The sequence below is a fragment of the Sabethes cyaneus genome, chromosome 3 (genome assembly GCF_943734655.1).
Source record: "Sabethes cyaneus chromosome 3, idSabCyanKW18_F2, whole genome shotgun sequence".
Lineage (NCBI taxonomy): Eukaryota > Metazoa > Arthropoda > Insecta > Diptera > Culicidae > Sabethes > Sabethes cyaneus.
Window position 1 is genome coordinate 231,569,418 of NC_071355.1, and position 18,958 is coordinate 231,588,375.

General features: G+C 42.0%; 1 protein-coding gene across 2 annotated transcripts in view; it reads right to left on the minus strand.

Moving 5' to 3' along the window:
* Positions 1-9,460: 9,460 nt before the first annotated feature.
* Positions 9,461-18,958, minus strand: part of LOC128743867 (uncharacterized) — a 33,178-nt gene continuing 23,680 nt past the window's right edge. The window contains exons 2-5 of one of the 2 annotated variants that reach the window (XM_053840549.1): positions 10,944-11,159; positions 10,654-10,808; positions 10,248-10,592; positions 9,461-9,820 (exon numbers count right to left, since the gene is read on the minus strand). In XM_053840549.1, coding sequence (XP_053696524.1) covers positions 9,800-9,820; positions 10,248-10,592; positions 10,654-10,808; positions 10,944-11,159 — 737 coding nt within the window. In that variant the 3' untranslated portion in view covers positions 9,461-9,799. Of the gene's footprint in view, positions 10,593-10,653; positions 10,809-10,943; positions 11,160-18,958 lie in introns of both variants that reach the window. The other variant, XM_053840548.1, reaches the window with a different exon arrangement.

The following is an 18,958-nucleotide window of genomic DNA, read 5'->3' on the forward strand; positions in this document are numbered from 1 at the left end:
CTATAGTTGTGCATGGCTGTGTCAAGCGGTGTCTAGACAACATGCATTACAAAAATAAACCATAGTTTGCCTTGAAATGTCACGGAAAACTTTTTGTTTACCTTTACGTTTATGCGTTGGTGTGTCAATTTCCAAGTCAGGAAATCGTTTGCATTGTGAAAAAATCCAGTCGCGACCTGAAACTTTCTTCGAGTTAAGTTTTTTTCCAATTTCTAAAAATTCATATGCTAGAGGAGCATGGTTACATCGGTGCAGATTTTATATGAAAAATCCAATGCCGAAATCACTTAAAATCAAAAAGCTTTTCGCTAGTGAAATCCATTCCGAGGTATGTAAGTGTTTGGAATTGTTTAAAATTGGTGTTGAATACAAAACTGCTGTTTTTAGGTCCAGCCGGGTAATTACCGAATAATTAGTGTAAAATATAAGAATCTTCGAAAACGACTTTTGTTGATCCAGATATTTTGCCGCATAAAAACGTACCACTGAAATGACCCAGGCCGGTACTCCTGTTTATTTCCTCGCAGCGAAGAGGATTCATTGGAAGTTTTTAAATCTCAACGAATTCAAGCTCCAACTGCTTGAAAGACTCCGTTACATCAGATGACAACAATTTGGATGCTCGCTGCAATATAAAAGCATGGAGGTCAACTTCCATATCGTACTACGAGTTAGTTTAATATTTGCATTACAGGATCCAAATTGGTGAACATAGGTTCAACGCTTGCAGTTTTGGCTCGTGTTTTTTTTTGACGTAGGACTACGTCTTACTTACGTTGGAGAAGCAAAAATGACCGCGACACGACAAAGTGATAGATTTTGAACGCTTATAGCTCAGCCAATTCTGAATATATTTTTATGGTTTACATACCATTCGAATCACAAAATATCAGCCTTTTATATAGTTTTTATTAGAAGATTGTATTTTGTATGTAACTCCTGGAATTTCCACGTAAAGTTGGACAATTTTTCCAAATTCCCTACAGTATTGGTTCAATCGTCGCCATAGTTATCATATGAAATTGTTATTAATAACATACCATCAATTTAAGTGAGAAGTGAGTGATTTTGTGCATCTGATTCTACAATGTCTCAATTGCTTCAAGCAAAATATATGCGTAAATACCGCAAGCGAGTCCGTGAGCAGGCATTATTAACTGGACCAGCAAGAGGCCAGCGTTGACGGTGGCAGAGCACTGTAAATTCTACCATTTGAGAAGAAAAGGAAATCGTAGTGATTCAATGTATTCTGAAGTTGGCAATACATCGTTAGATGGTGCATCGCACGAAATAGCTGGTCCCTCCAACGTTGAAGTGTTGCGTGAGGAGACCGCTCCGGCTCACGTAGAGGCCAGCGTATGGCCTAACGTAACAGGTAAGTCCTATAGAAGCCGAAAAGATGTAAAAATGTAGGGTACGGGATCAGTCATCAAACATTTTCGGCTTGTTTATGGATATACCATTCCATGCTTTAAACTTGCCGGATTGAATATTGTAAAAAATAATGCAGATTCAAAATATTAATATGTGAAATACTCGCAACCTGTGCTTTATTATCATTACTCAAATTTGAAAACGACTTCATTGGAAAAGTCTTGCGGGTCAAATCGAGGCCCGCTGTGTACTCTAAGCATGACGTTCTTCAGCCCGATTGGACACCTATTGAAAAGCGATCTGCAAATATAAAGCTAAGTAGTAGCATTAAGTGCAAACGTATACAATTTCCTTTAGTAGGTGCGAATGCTCTTACTGTACACAAGAGTCAAGGCGGCACATTTTCTGAAATCGCGTACGAGTATGGCAAGGGACAGGAACAGCAGTTGGTGTACGTGGGAATGTCAAGAGTTACATCGCTTGAAGGATTGTACTTGACGAATAACAGAGGCATATTTAAGTTTTACCATGCCATACCGAGAATCCAGGAATTACGGACGGAACTTAGGCGCCTGAAAAACCACAAATTGGTTACTTTAGGTACTTCTAGAATTTATATCTAACGTAAGCCATTTTGCTGTACTGCTGAGCCTGAATGTACAGAGTCTAGACGCACGCACATTCAGCAGATATTTCAACCGATGCGGTTCTCAGACAGGCAGATATCCTTGCGCTCAGCGAAACATGGATGGACAGTAATGAAGTTATTTCCATATCGACATTAGTGCCAGGAGCTTTTCCTTACCAACCGGTAAGGAGATGACACCATGTACCTGAGCCCATTCTAAGCGCACCTTTACATTAACTTTGCGTAGTCCTACGTTGAATATGCGGTCGTGTCTTATACACAACCCCTCTGATTTTTCATATTGTTCCGCAGGGTCGATCGTACCGAGATAATACTATCGGCCATCCGTTTGACATCTTTTAGCCAGTCTTAGCACAACTAGATTTAAACTAAATCGGATATACATCGGTCGAATCAGCATTTTTATCCGACAAACAGCAGTCAAGGCTGCAACTGTCAAAACGATCGGATGTCAAACCAGAGTTGCCAGTGTAAAAAAGTTATCATTGTTCCCAGAAACATATTTTTTTCATTATGTCAAGGAAGATCTCTAATGTCAAGGTAGAAGTTGTAGTTAATTTTTGTTTTTTAGTTTTTTAATGCACTGAAGCTTCTAAAAAAAGAAAAAAACATGCTCTCGTAGTTATAATGAGAAGCTTTATCGTTCCTTCTAAAAAATCACTTTTTATTACAAATTTGAGGACCCAATTCTAATAATGTTGAAAAGTCACCACTTGTGATTGAACACACAATATGATATAGGATAGTTACTCTTAAGTATTTTATGTACTCGAATATTTACCCCAATAAAAAAAACCTTGCCATGTTCGATGAGTTCTGCTGGGAGTCGGTTGTATCTGGAAGCTTTATTAATGTTCAGCTCTCCGCTTTCTTGCTGAATCTCCTCACGAGGTCCGTAACCGGAACACTACACTTGTTTGTTGGGATTCCAAGGTTAATTTCCGTTCCGCCTTTGGGCCATTGAAACGATCGTCGCAGTTCTGCGGCCGCTTGTCCACAATCTCTACCAGCAGAGAGCCATAGAACTTGTGCCTTTAATTACTCCGGATTAGTCTTCTAATTAGGATTCTAATTCTTTACGATCTTTGATCACCTTCTGGTGCATTACCCTCCTCAGAAGCATGAGCTCTACTTTAATCAGTTGTATGTTAGTCTGCTAATTGAAACTGTTTTTTTGTCAGAATCCCTTTACAGTTTTCTTGAAGTTCATTCTTTACGATGCATGAAATAATTCATTGCGACAGATCCTTGATATGTTCCGGTAATACAAACCGCAGACTTATCATAGGTTTGTGGATTTCAAGACGGTGTATGATTCAGTAAAATGACATAAGCTGCCCAGAATTTCATACCAATATCTTGATACGTTCGTGGCGTCTGACGTCGCGAAATCAAACAACTAAACGGGCATTCTACAGATACGTAGTTAGTGTGTAGTCTCGAAGAAACTCTGATACTCCCAGTTTACTCACTGACGAGTGCTCAGTGTCTTTAACTATATAGGGTATTACGAGCAGGGTTTCAACCGATCGTTTTTTTCTACCGCAGTCATACCGCCGCGCATTCAGATTCTCACCGTCCGTTTAGTGGTCGAATACGAACGCTATCCATAATACAACCAGCAGCTCACTCAGTCATACCTCCGATTGTATCAGCAGAACCAGTGCGTTCTAAACACTTTCATGTTTGCTTTACCGTTTGGAGCAGGAACGAACATGTTGCTGCATCGGACCGTCGCCGGACAACAAACTTTTACTGTAGGTAGCCGCTTTGTGGAGAGACTAAAAAGTCACCATCATCATAGTAATCATAATCATAATCATAATCGCCATCACAGTAATTATTCATCATAAAGGCTTCAAAAAAAAGGTTCATTGAGTGAGTTTTTATTATATGTAGCAGCGTGAAATCCAAAATTTCTAATTTAGATCGCTCAAAAGTGTTAGCAATAAATCGACAACATCAGAATAATCTTTGCATATGGCAACAATATCAATATGACCGCAAAGTGGGAGAACAACCGTTGGCTACTTTTGAGAGGCCACATGGATTGTAGGCGGCAGATTTACTGCATCCAAAAAATACTCAAATCTTCGTTTTCGAAGCGCAAGTTAAATGCAGAAAGTGTCAACTTGTGATTCCTTTTTAAGCCTTGGTTACAAGTGATGGAATGTTCTACATGAACCATAAATTGTAGTAGGGTAATTTGGGGGAATTTGGACACCCTAAGCGAACCACCTACTATCCGAAAATCTATGCATCAAAACTCAAAAAAGTTGAATCGTATATTGAGATTTACTTGTTTTCTGTTTACCAGGGGAGTTTAACAATTGTATCTAGCTTTGTTTTGCTAAAATAGGTTAAAATAAAAATAATGATTTTTTGGCATCAAAATTTTGTTTGGGGTGATATGGACACCCACTGGGGTGAAATGGACAATGTGTAAAAAACGGTTGTTCTTAACAAAATAACATACTAAGGCTCATAGCAGATAACTTAGGAACACATAGTAACTAGTAATAGTGTTTTGAGCACAATTCCGTCTATCTGAGTGGAAGAGCCAGTTCATAAGTTATACCAATATCGCTTTGGTTTTTTTTCGCAAGTAAACAAAACCTTACTTCGAAGAATCTAGATCTTATTTAAAGTCTTATTCGACATTTTTCACATGCAAGTGCTTCTGCATTAGTTTCTGGTGGCTCAGAGAGGGCGGTCAAACCTAAAGCTGAAGCTATAATGACAGTTCGACATATCGATTGGGATAAAATAGTTACGATAACAAAATGAATGTGACAGTGTATTTTGCACAACCATAGACATTCAGGGATTAGCCCCGAGTGACTCAAAAATTACAAATTTCAATATGAATCTGAGTATGAGGGAAAATGACCAGAGAAATATTTCGTTCAGTTAGTTCTCAAACACATCGAAATCCGATTATTAAAATCCCTGACTTTTGTTGCGAATATTCCCTTTGGCGATTGGCGGGATTGCAAATACTCTCAAATACTCAAAACCCATTCTTGATTGTCTATAATGATCTTTTCGGTATTTTCTTGTTTTAACATCACATGCACGTCTTTTTTGTACTTTTACGGTATCTAGAATTAATGAGACCGAAGAAATGGTTTGAAATCAACTGGACCATTTCACCCCAAAAAAACTGTCCATTTCACCCCACACAGCATACAGCAATATGAGTTTGAAAAATTGGATTTATTTTTATACAATCTATCTATAATTTTCTATCAAACAGTTTCTCCTATGTAGCCAAACAGAACTGCACTGCACAATAATTTGAAAAGTTTGTTAAATCACTGGAAAAACCTTAAAACCTAGAGCATCAAAATTACATTTGGTGTCGTTTTAGGCAGTTGTTTTGTTTACATTTACATTTAGCAACACCTGTAAAAGTTAAGCCCAATTTTTTTACGTTAATAATGGTGTAAGAAGATAAGGAAGAAGTTGAGAATAATGTGAATGCAGAGAAACTGCTACTTTCCGAGATAAAGCACTTGTCCATTTTACCCCAGGTGTCCAAATCACCCCAAACGTCCCTAAGTAGCACAGGGAAGGTAATATTTGCAGTGAGCCGGATACGTGAACATAATGCTTGACAAAATTATCTCTAGAAGGGTACCAGGAAGGTCTCTGACCTCGGACTATGGTTATCGTTATGGACAACTAATTTTCAATTTTCAATTCACTTGGGCACACTTTATGACCCTAACTGCCGCTACTCGCATAACAGTCCCATTTATATAGGAAACTCCATATAAAAGTATTTAGTATGAGTATGTATGTTACGTATGAAGCTACTATTTTGCCTAGAACGTAGGTAAATATTTAACTTTAGAACAAAAACTGTAACTTCTAAACTAACATTGCTCAACTATGGTATTTTGTAGGACACATGCACTATTTTATATAGCCTTTTTAACAAAAACTTTCGCCTGCACAATTGTGTGGGCTAGTGCCTAAGGGGATAGATTGTCTATCAGAGTTCTAAAACTGGCAGATTACCCCTTAAAGTGTGTGTCTAAAGGATGTCATGCATGCATCTAATTCTGCGTTATTGCGTGAGTTACCGTCAGTCCGTGGCAAATCTATACCTATAAAGAAGGATTTCTGTCTGTCTGTCTGTCTATCTGTCTGTCTGTCTGTCTGTCCGTATGTTCCTTATAGAATCGAAAAGTACTGAACCAGTCGGCATGAAAATATGCATGTAGAGGTTTTTTGGGGCCAGGAAAGGTTTTAGTGATGGTTAGAAACCCCTCCCCCCACTAAGAGGGGGGGCTCCCATACAAATGAAACACAAATTTCTGCATAACTCGACAACTAATCAAGCAAATAGAACAAAATTTGGCATGTGGGTGTTTTCGGTGACAAGAATTTATTCTATGGTAAATTGAGACCCCTCCCCTCTTTATAAGGGGAATTATAACTCCTCTCCTCTTTAAAAGGGGGGGCTTCCATACAAATTTCCTCATAACTCGAGAACTAATCAAGCAATTGGAACCAAATTTGGCATGTGAAGGTTTTCGAGGGCAAAAATATTTTCTATAGTAAATTAGGACCCCTCCCCACTTTAAGAGGGGGGGCTCCTGTACCAAAGAAACACAATTTTCCTCATAACTCGAGAAGTAATTAAGCAAATGGAACCAAATTTGGCATGTGGGTGTTTTTGGAGACAAAAATTTTTTCTATGATGAATTGGGACCCCTCCCCGTTTTAGGAGGGGGGGATCCTATACACATGAAATACAACTTTCCTCATAACTGAACAACTAATCAAGCAAATGGAACAAAATTTGGCATGTGAAAGTTTTCGAGGGCAAGAATATTTTCTATGGTGAATAAGGACCCCTTCCCACTTTAAGAGGGGGGGCTCCTATACAAACTAAATACAAATTTCCTCATAACTCGAGAACTAATCAAGCAAATGGAACAAAATTTGGCACGTGGGTGTTTTTGGAGACCAAATTTTTTCTATGATGAATTGGGACCCCTCCGCACTTTAGGAAGGGGGGGTCCTATACAAATCAAATGCAAATTTCCTCATAACTCGAGAATTAATCAAGCAAATGGAACCAAATTTGGCATGTGAAAGTTTTCTATGGCATGAATATTTTCTATGGTGAATTAGAAACCCTCCCTACTTTAAGAGGGGGGGGGGGCTCCTATACAAACGAAATACAAATTTCCTCAGAACTCGAGAACTAATCAAGCAAATGGAACCAAATTTGACACGTGGGTGTTTTTGGAGACAAAAAATTTTTCTATGATGAACTGGGACCCCTCCTCACTTTAGGAGGGGGGGGCTCCTATACAAATGAAATACAAATTTCCTCATAACTCCAAATGAAACCAAATTTCATTGAAACCAAATGAAACCAAATTTGGCATGTGAAAGTTTTCGAGGGCAAGAATATTTTATATGGTGAATTAGGACCCCTCCCAACTTTAAGAGGGGGGGCTCCTATACAAACGAAATACAAATTTCCTCATAACTCGAGAACTAATCAAGCAAATGGAACCAAATTTGGCATGTGGCGGTTTCTGGAGGCAAAAATATTTTCTATGGTGAATTAGGACCCCTCCCAACTTTAAGAGGGGGTGCTTCTAAACAAATGAAATACAAATTTCCTCATAATTCGAGAACTAATCAAGCAAATGGAACCATATTTGGCATGTGGGTGTTTTTGGAGGCAACCATTTTTTCTATGATGAATTAGGACCCCTTACCTTTTTAAGAGGGGGGCTCTCATACAAACGAAATTCAAATTTCCTCATAACTCTAGAACTAATCAAGCAAATGGAACCAAATTTATCATGTGGGTGTTTTTGTAGGCAAGAATATTTTCTATGGTATATTTTCTATGGATTTCCCCACTTTAAGAGGAAGGGGGCTCCTATACAAATAAAAAACAAATTTCCTCATAACTCGAGAACTAATCAAGCAAATGGAACCAAATTTGACATGTAAGTGGTTTTGGACGCAAGATTTTTTTCTATGGTGAATTGAGACCCCTCTCTTCTTTAGAAAGCGATCTTTAGATCTCCCCTTTAAGAGGGTGGGCTTCCATACAAATGAAATGCAAATTTCCTCTTATCTCGAGAACTAATCAAGCAAATGGAACCAAATTTGGCATGTGGGAGATTTTGGAGTCTTGAATTTATTTTACGATAGTTAGAGACCTCTCACCCCTGTGGTAGGGGGATATGGACTCTCATACAAATAAAACAGAAATTTTTGCGAAACTCAAAAACTAATCGAACTCGAGAAATTCGAGACTCTTCCATAAAACATTAGTCAATACAAGACCACAAAAACTATCTATAGTAACACTAGATCATTCAAGACGAGACGGTCGCGAGTGTTGCCGGTGACCCGCCGTCGGAAGCGCCGCCCACTGGGAGGCTTGCAAAACTCGAGATTGTGACAAAGATCATCCGAGATTCATGATTTATGTACAACACAGGTTAATTTGTGGCAATACGAAGTTTGTCGGGTCAGCTAGTTTAATATAAAGAAATCTGCTTTTAAGAAACGGGCCGTAATAAACATATGAAATGTTCGTATGCTATCATGTATCGTTCATCACAGTCTTGATTGCGAAGCTTTAATAATTTTGGAAAGTTACCAGTTTTACACATCAATTCTTCTTTTATAAAGAAAATTCAATATGAATAACTGAAGTGTGGAACTTGCTTTTGAAAATAAGCACCGTCAACAACAGCTTAGAAAGCTTAAACTCGTATAATGATATCTAAATAGACCACTAGACACGTAACACTAGACTTTTTTTAATAACAAAAAGTCCTCCAAGTCTCAAATATCTGGTTTATATGTTGAATATCTTACGAGGTCAGACTAATATAAAACTTATTTACAACGATATAATATTTAGCCGTTTTTTGTTCAATCCAAATATGGCACTATTAAAAAAGCAACGCTAAAGTAGGTTATTGAATTGTTTTTAAGCTCTGGAACTGACGGTTTTTTTTCTTCAATGAAATCAATGGAGGTGTTTTTTTCACGGTTGCAGCGACAAGGCTGTGTCAAATCTGATAACTTCGACTAACCTTGCCAAACAAGTTCGTGACTCAAAAAGCGAGGATTTGTTATAACTATCTATCATGGTTAATCGTAAGTAGTTGTTATTTTATAACCGCAACCTGTTTTCGTCAATACTGCTCGATATTTTTTATTGTTTCTATTTATAGTAGCAGTAGTGGTTTAATATTTTACAGTACTTACCTGTTGTGAGTTTTATGTACAGGCATGCAATTTATTGTTCTCTCTCTTGATTTTGATTTAGTACGCAGCAGTAGAAAGCCGGCCAGAGGTAGTGAATGTGAATGTGTGAATGCATTTTAGGATTAGGTTCGCAATGCGACAACAGCAGCGCAGGGATGGGTTTAAAAATTAATCGTGTTAATTTCTGTAACAGTATCGTTTATTTACATAAAAAGATATTATCTGTTGAAAATAGTCATCACACTCGTTACTGTCCTAACCGACGGAACAAATTTGCCACATGAGCGAAGACGGTTTACAATCATATTTCCTTCTACCTTCCGTGGAAGATTCAATGCATTCATCTCATTTTTCAATTCAGTTTTTTTGTTTGCTTGTTTGTTTGTATAGTTCTTAAATCACTAGCCATCAGTTGTGATGAAGCATCGAAAAGTTTTTTTTCATAGATGATGGTCGGATGAATCCGGTTTTTTACTGGCCTCTTTGACACGGGCTACCGTTGTACATAATTGTCCATCAGTTTGCGAGCTTTTTGGGCTTGAGGAATGAAATGAGGCGATTAACAATAGATCGTATTTACACGGCCATTACTGCACAGTGGAAAATCAGAGCAGGAAATATAGCGCCTCGCCGGATGATCCGGCGGACAGAATCACAGAAAGTTTCGAAAGATGCTAGGATGGATGTAGAGCATGCTTTTTTGGTAACGATAGTTGATTTTTTGCTGGTCTGTTCCGTGTAAGAGGAAAAGTTTAAACTTCGTGCTGTTAGGTTGGAATGTTAATTCGAGAGAACGACTATACTGAAGAGGATAAGAGTTTTAGTAGAATCCAATTCTGGGAGGATAGGACTTCTGATAGAACCCAAATTTTCCTCGAAAGAGAAACAGAGAGGCAACAGTAGATTATTCTTCAGCAGGAGCAGCAGTAGTAGGTTCTTTTTCCGCTGAAGCTTCAGTATTTACCTCATCCTTTTTGGCGCTGTCGATGTCGTTGTTAATGGTATTCAAACTATCGTCGGCCGGAGTCGTATCCTCATCACTCGACTCTAGCTCGGTGTCCCGTTTGGGAGCCTCGGTGGCCGGTTTTTTCTCATCATCGGCATCTTCACTGGATGGTTTTTTCGGCTCATCATCAGTGCCAGCGCGGTTTCCGGTTTCCACCGGGCTATCAGTAGCAGCAGGCTTATCGGCACCCTCCTCGTCCACGGGTTTGACATCGATTACACGAACCTTGAAAATGGAAGTTCCAAAGTCGGTCTTCTTGGTGTAGTACGTATCGTTGATTACGACTTTGTGGCCATCAATGACCTACAAAAAGGATGGTGTTAGTCTTGTAAATTCAGGTAAGATATTCATGGCATTCACTTACTTTAACAGTGGAAGTCGTATTAGTCTGTCCACCTTCGGAAGAATCATCCGGAATATCGATAGGCCAAAGTCCCGGTCCAGACGGGGCAAAGTCGCTTGTACCGTAGAATGGATTCCACGAGCCGGCAAAGCGATCACGAAGTCGTCTCATCAGATCTACGAGAAAGAACGTTCAGAACAATCGCTACTTTTCGATCAAAGCAATTAAATTCAATTGTTGCTGATTACGCGATGACGCGTGCAGGCAAAAAAAAAAATGGATTACATAATCGATTATAATAATTAACTCACCGTCTAGGTAAGACGAGAACTGCCACGTGAACGGGTTAATCGATGGGAAGAATACCGGACTTTGGCCCGGATGTGGGAAATCGTCGGTATCGACCACACCATCGAATGCGTCAAAGTTGCTCGGATATCGGTTGAAGTAGGATGGTCTCTGATGCTCCAACGGGACTACGATGAACTCTGCATCGTCTGCGGGGCTATTCTTGCTTTCTTTGCTGGCTGTTGAAATAGAAGAAAAATAGAAAAGCATTCATTACTGACTTGTTACAAACAGTATTGCATCGTTCTCGAACAATCATCATCTGCGAGAATGCACACCATTCGGGAATGTGTAAATAGTGCATCATTAGATACGCAAACTTACATCGCGCATCGCATATTCGCGTGGCCCCCCGGCCGACACACAGGTGATGACTCAATCGCGCAATTTAACGATGTTGCCCGCGTGACGGTTTTGTCGTGCCGAACTGACATCTGTATGAGTTCGTGTGGGCTTTGTGTAAAACTATTTCGTCGCAGTCACTATTACCGTACTGAGTGACTGGCAGCTGCCCTCCCGTGATGATGATTTACTTCGATAACGATGACAGACCATTATGCGGTCGGGGAACCAGTGCATGGCTTTGACAGGGAAATCGACTATAAACGCTGGTTTTTTCCAGCTGTTTTTTTTGCTTTCAAATGTGGAATTACGATCGTGGAATTGTGTAGTTTAGGACTCGATCAAATCGTACTGAAGCGTATATTATACTCTGATATTAATTTTTAGAATTGCAGTCAGTTTTTTGACAAAACAACAATAATAGCTACTAATTGTAAATAAGTGGAAAACTTTATAGATAAATTGCATTCAAAACAATTTTAAAGAGTGTCCCACATCAAATTGCATCACGGAAAAAACGCTGTTGGGCATGTTCTCTTGAAAATTTGTGTACATCAAGTAGTTTAGTGTATTGTTTACATTGTATTTTTATCGCTGTTAGTTTTGCCGTCCTAAGACAGAGAACGTTTCTCTAGTTAACTCGGTTGTGGGCTACCGCTCTCCAATTTCTCGGATACCGAGTACTCTCCACCAGATCTCGTTACACCTGGTCTAACCATCTTGCTCGCTGCGCTCCTAGTCCTCTTGTAACTACCGGATTTGAGGCAAACACCATCTTTGCAGAGTACGTGACGTTGTTGTGCAGTGCCCATTGGCGGAACTAGCACTCATTTCTAGGGGGGGCTATAGCCCCCGGAATTTTTTTCAGCCGTTTTATTTCGTCGGCATATTAAAATTTAATGCACGTTAATGCCTGGAATCTTATAACAGTCATACTAATAAACTTTACTCTGAAGTTTTTCGTACCTATAGTTATCTAACTATTGGTTTTTCAAAAATTAAAAAACTTAGTTAACTTTTCTAGGGAGGGCTTAGCCCCCCCTAGTTCCGCCAATGGCAGTGCCTTGTAAGTCACAAGTGCCTATACAGTTTCGTCGTCGCGGTTAGTAAAAAACAAGTTAGATTAAAAACTTCTCAATTCGGTGGTTCGATTGCAATAGATGGTGGAAGAGGTGTGTCTGTAAATAACTCAACCCACCTGACGGTGAGTTTGTAGATACGTCGCTCGCTTAATAAAGAGGGGTGTGCAGTCTCCTTTTGTCCAGCGCATCTGTGGTTCAAAGGTACATTAGTACCTGCGAGCCACATGCCCTGGCGGGTGTTGTGGGTTCGAATCCGGTTATAATCTCAGCTTATAGCTTGGTTCAACCCATGCACCTTCCAGCATTGGACAAAAGGTAGGAGTCACAACGACTACTTGTTAAGCGTAGCAACTAATAACCCCCCCTCTTTCTCTCACCTTTCCACTCTTTCATCGTCACTCTAAAATTTTCATTGCTTATCACTTCTTCTACCGTTCCTTCATCAATTGTAAAAGAATTTACTTTACTTTAGTGGCGACGGTCCGTTACCGATCCTGCGCCGAACGAATTATAGTCCTCCAGTACCGTTGGTCCTAGGCTACCGTTCTCCAATCCCTACGAACACCAGCTGAACGTGCATCGTCTTCGACAGCACACACCCATCGGGTGCGGGGTCTGCCTCGGAGTCTACGGCCTCTTCCTGGTTCTCTGCTGAAAATAGTTTTGGCTACTCTTTCGTCGGGCATTCTGACCATGTGTCCAGCCCACCGCAGCCTGCCACATTGCACTACCGTCACTATATCAGCATATTTGTATACTTGGTACAGCTCGTGATTCATGCGTCTGCACCACACTCCATTTTTAATTTTACCACCAAGTATAGATCGCAGAATTTTACGCTCAAAAACCCCAAGCACTCGTCGATCAGTTTTCTTTAGCGTCCATGATTCGTGTCCGTAAAGTGCCACCGTGTTCGTGGATTAGTGTTCTGTAGCGCGCCAGTTTTGCACGAATTTGCATACTACGGGACTTCAGCTGGCTACGTAAACCGTAGAAAGTCCGATTCGCGGCAGCAACTCGTCGTTTCACTTCACGATTTATATCGTTGTCACATGTCATGAGTTTACCAAGGTATATAAACTCCTGCAACACCAACACCACTTGGTCTCCCTCGTTCCCTGCCATCAACCATGTACTTCGTTTTGGTGGTGTCAACGGTAAGTCTCAATCTCCTCGCTTCCCTTTTAAAGGGCCTGAAGGCTTGTTCCACTGCTCTACGGTTGATTCCGATGATATCGACGTCATCCACAAAACCAAGAAGCATGTGAGATTTCGTGATGATAGTTCCATTCCTTTCCACGTTTGCCCTTTGTAAAGCACCTTGCAAAACAATATTGAATACCAGTTTAGAGAGAGCATCCCCTTGCTTTAGTCCATCCAACGTCACGATAGCAGCTGAGGTCTGACCAGCTATTCTAACGTATGATTTGGATCCGTCCAGCGTCGCACGAATCAGCGTTTCGTCGAAAAACCATGTTCTAGCATTATCTGCCACAGCTCATTTCGTTTGACTGATTCGTACGCCGCTTTAAAATCCACATACAGATGGTGTGTCTGCAAGTTGTACTCCCGGAACTTGTCTAGCAACTGACGCAGGGTAAACATCGAAAACCAGCTTGGTACTCGCCGACGAAGGACTCCGCTAACGGTCTCAGTCTGCAGAACTGAGTCTGTCCCTTTTTGAAAATTTGGCAAATGAGGTCATCCAATCACTCCTCTGGCATTTGTTCTTCCTCCCAGATCCCGACAATGATCCGATGGATTGCTTCGTACAGCCGCTCGCTTCGCGCGGGATACCGTTCTTCCCAGCAGCCTTACCGTTTTTCAGTTCACTGCTTGCCTTCTTAACCTCCTCCTGTGTTGGTGACTCCACAGCTTGGCCTTGTAAAAGAACTACCGTTCCAAAAAAAATAGTGGTCGTATTCGCATTAGGCGCGCATTCTCCAATTGCGCGTAGAATTCATCCTTGTCGTCATCGGTACGTCTGAGGTGAGGGCTATCCACGTTGATGATGCTTATATTGAAGAATCGGCCCTTGATTCTCAACCTGCACATTCGAGGATTGATTGGCCACCACCCAATCACCCGTTTCCGCATCTCACCAATCACTATGAAAGCTGTTCCCAGCTGTGGTAGATTGTACGTCCATCTTTGAACGTACGTACCGTCGAGTTCTTCCAGCACACCTTCTGCAGCGCTGCGACGTCGAACTTGCGACTCTTCAATACGTCAGAGAGCACTCGTGTGATCCCTGGGAAGTTGAGAGATCGGCAGTTCCATGTCCCAAGTTTCCAATCCATAGTCCTTTTTCGTCGCGTAGGTCTATTCCGATTGTTCCAGTCCGAATTTCCTTGTTCTTCATTCAGTGCTTTAATGTTTTTGTGGTGGCGGCTTGCAAAGGCTGCTGCACCAATCCCCTGTGACGCCGGAGGACCAACAAAGCTCGAAAGAGCCCTCCTTTCCTGTCAGCATACGACCTTGGTTTCCACCTAGGTTGGTCACCCGATCTCCACGGCGGTTGCTCGTACCTCGGCTGGTACCACGAGGAGGACGGGATAGAAAATGCTGAATAAGAGGCTGTGAACCATTGTAGGGTCTATTTTACACTTAGAGGTGCGCAAGCCACCGACGGTACGCATTATTCAGCCGTTTACCAGCGGTCAGAATGGTCGTTCTATTTGTGATCAGGACCACAAGCGTGTCGTAAAAGTGTTTAAGGGGAATTCCAATGCTTCGGTCAGGGATGTGACCAAAGAGTTGAATCAGTCCAAGTCTTTCGTCCAGAGAGCCTATGATCGGGAGGGACTGCTTACGAACAAAGTGCAGAAGGCTCCAAATCGTGACAAACAGTAAAATACGGTGCGAAAGTCACGGGCCCGGAAACTGTACACCCAGATGCTAACGAAGCCTTATTATCTTATCATGGATGATGAGACTTACGCCAAGGCGTACTTCTGGCAGCTTCCGGGGCTACTGTTCTTCACCACCCAGCACGAGTTTGATGTTCCGGCGGAAACTTCAAAGTTTGCCGAGAAATACATGAATTGGCAAGCGATCCGCTCATGTGGCAAATAGAGTGTGCCGTTCGTGACTACTTAGACTGTAAACAGGCAGAGATGCTGGAGCGGATCATCAGCCTCTTTCCGCGCCACGAGCCAAGGCCCTGGCCCCAGGCCGCTGAGTCGTCCCACGGCCGACGTTCCAGTATCTCAGACCATAGCGTAGGATGGTCGGCCGCCCAACCGAACATCCAAAGTAACGAGGGCGACGGCGGTTTGGAGGTTGGGGAGGAAGTGACGGTTACGAACGAGGAACTCATTGAGATCGCTAAATCTCTAAAGGTGAGCAAGGCACCGGGGCCAGACGGTATCCCGAATATGGCCAGTAAAGCGGCTATTCTAGGTATCCGGTTATTGCGCAGTTGTCACGCTCGACGTGAGAAATGCGTTTAATCGCGCTAGTTGGGACTCCATAGCCAACTCGCTTCGGAACGTCCAAGTGCCGGTGTCGCCGTACAGAATTCTGGAAAATTATTTCCAGAATCGTGTGCTATGCTACAACACGGAGGAGGGTCAGAAATGCGTTCCTATCACCTCAGGGTTCTGCAAGGTTCCATACTAGACCCGGTGTTGTGGAACGTCATGTATGACGAGGTGTTAAAGCTAAAGTTCCCGGTAGGGGTGGTGATTGTCGGCTTTGCGGACGATATCACCTTGGAAGTCTACTGTGAATCTATCAGAGAGGTTGAGTTGACGGCTGCCCACTCTATAAGCATTGTTGAAGATTGGATGCGATCCAGGAAACTGGACCTAGCGCATCATAAAACGGAGGTTATCGTGGTGAACAACCGCAAGTCGGTGCAGCAAGCAAATATCAAGGTCGGGGACCGCACTATTTCGTCAACGCGGTTCTAAAAACTCCTTGGAGTCATGGTCGACGACAAGCTCAAGTTCGGGAGCCACGTCGACTATACTTGCAAGAAGGCTTCCACAGCTATTTCATTGTCTCGTATGATGTATAATAGCTCTGCGGTATATGGCAGCAAGCGAAGGCTTTTAGCCAACGTGGTCCAGTCCATACTCAGGTATGGCGGGCCGGTGTAGGTACCAAAAGCTATCTAGCCAAGCTGGAAAGCACCTATCGTCTCATGTGCTTAGGAGTGGCGAGTGCGTATCGCACAGTTTCACATGACGCAATCTGCGTCTTAGCGGGTATGATGCCTATTGGTATCATCATCAGCGAGGACGTAAAGTGCTTCAACCAACGTGGAACTAGAGTATACGGAGTACCACAAGATCGGCCTCGATGATCACATGACAGTGGGCATGGTCTGATTCCACAAAAGGCCGGTGGACACATCGACTTATCCCGGAACTATCCAGATGGGTCAACAGGCGCCACGACGAAGTCAACTTCTAGCTGACACAAATTCTGTCAGGGCATGGTTGTTTTAGACAGTATCTGCACAAGTTTGGGCATGCGGAGTCCCCCGCGTGTGCCGAATGCGTGGACGTTGAGGAAACTGCAGAACATGCTTTCTTCGTATGCCCTCGTTTCGCGGGCGTGAGAAGCAACATGATGGCAGTGAGCGGACAGGACACTACTCCGGATAACTTAATCCAAAGGATGTGTTCTAGCTCGGACGTCTGGGGAGCGGTCAATGCGGCTGCTACCCAGATCGTACTTGAGCTACAAAACCGCTGGAAAGCCGATCAACGGCGAATAAACAGCCTAACTACCATAGTCCAGCAGTTATCTAAGAGTGTGCGTTAAGCACAATAGCCCCTCCCTGAAGTAATACCGATAAGGTGGTTCCAGGGGGAATTGAGGCTGGAGACTCGAGTAGGGTTTTAGTGGGTCTGGATCCTCACGCTCCATTAGGGGGGTCGGGATACCAAACCCCACTCCCTGAGTTGTCTTCTCAGGTGTCTGATAGCAGATTTCCCTACTCGTTAAATAAAAATAAAAGACTGTAAACAGGCAGGTCTATCTCAAGGAGTGTCAACAGAAGCGTCTGCTCTGTCCTCTGTTGAAGCAATACGAGGGCCCTACGATCTTCTGGCCGGATCTAGCCTCAAACCACTATTCAAAGGATGTCATGGAGTGGTACAAAGTAAAAGGGGTCATTTTCGTACCCAAGGATATGAACCCCACAACGCGCTGGAACTAAGGCCCATCGAAAAATACAGGGTTATTATGAAGCAGGCACTATGGAAGCATCCCAAGGAGGTCAAATCTAAGGGAGACATGAAGAAAAAGTGGGTTTCCGTACAGAGGAAGCTGCAGCTAGATGTTGTACAGAACCTTATGAGTGGAGTTAAACGGAAGGTACGAGCATACGGTTATTGAAGTTGAATGAAATAAATATGCCAAAAGCTTACTAACGGATATATTTTATCGTTTGAAATTTTGAAAATGATCGGTCAACCAGATAATTTCATACAGCGTTTTTTCCGTGATGCAATTTGATGTGGGACACTCTTTATACCAGAGAAAAAATTGATGAGACAACACAGCTACGTAAGTTATGAAATGGCAAAACTTGAAAAATTGGCCGAATTTCGAAGAGATGCTTTGTTTGAATAAAACAAGGACTACTGTTCGGCAGGGTTATCAGTGTCTGTGAAACAGGCAGACGGGAAGGTACCATCGGCGTTAGTAATAAAGCCGCCAAGAGGTTGGGCAAAGCACATTACCAAGAGAGACAATAGGAAAAGGAAGAAGGCATGGCTGTAGAGCTGTGTCAAGATGCTGTACTACATGGGACTAGGAATATTAGTCCGAAACTTGTTGTGGGTACCAATGCATCTCCACAAGTATCATGGGATAGGAGTTGTGTTAGTAGGGGAAGATACAGATCAAGGTTCATTCTGGTAGATGATACGATCCAACGAAACAACGCGCGAGTCAGTGATTACATTTCACTGATTACAAAAACTTTCTGCGATCACACCTATTAATTTTCAGTTAGGAAGTGCGTGCGCGGTATTTAGGCCTGAATACGAATAGTGAATATTCTGCATTGGGCATTTACATCTGTAAGTAAAGCTTAACTGGTCCCACGCGAATCCACTTTACGGACGAAAAATATTGCGTCCGTCTTGTTAGATGAGGATGACGATTTATCACGATAATACAGTTAACTTCTGTAAAGTATCTGGGCACGGGATCATGTTTTGGTTTCATTTAACAGATTCAAGATAACGATATCGATCGTCAAAATCACGCGTTCTAATTCGTTTACAAACCGTTACATTAAAAACAAACTTCACTGCTCCGCGGATTTACCGTTTCATAACAAAAATCATGCAACTAACGAATCTGGACGCCAGGCCACCACGACGCGAAACTTTTAAATTCGGCTTTTCACCTGTGTCATATATTACTGTAAATTACAATATAAACTACTATTCAAATTTGCTGGGTCGGGTTTCAAACTACGTAGTTGTTACGGGTTCGAAAAAATGTAATTTTTAAAGTTTTTGCAACGAACGAAGCGCGAAAGTAAGCGATGCTGATTCCTTACAATAAAATACTCAGTACCTACCTAAATA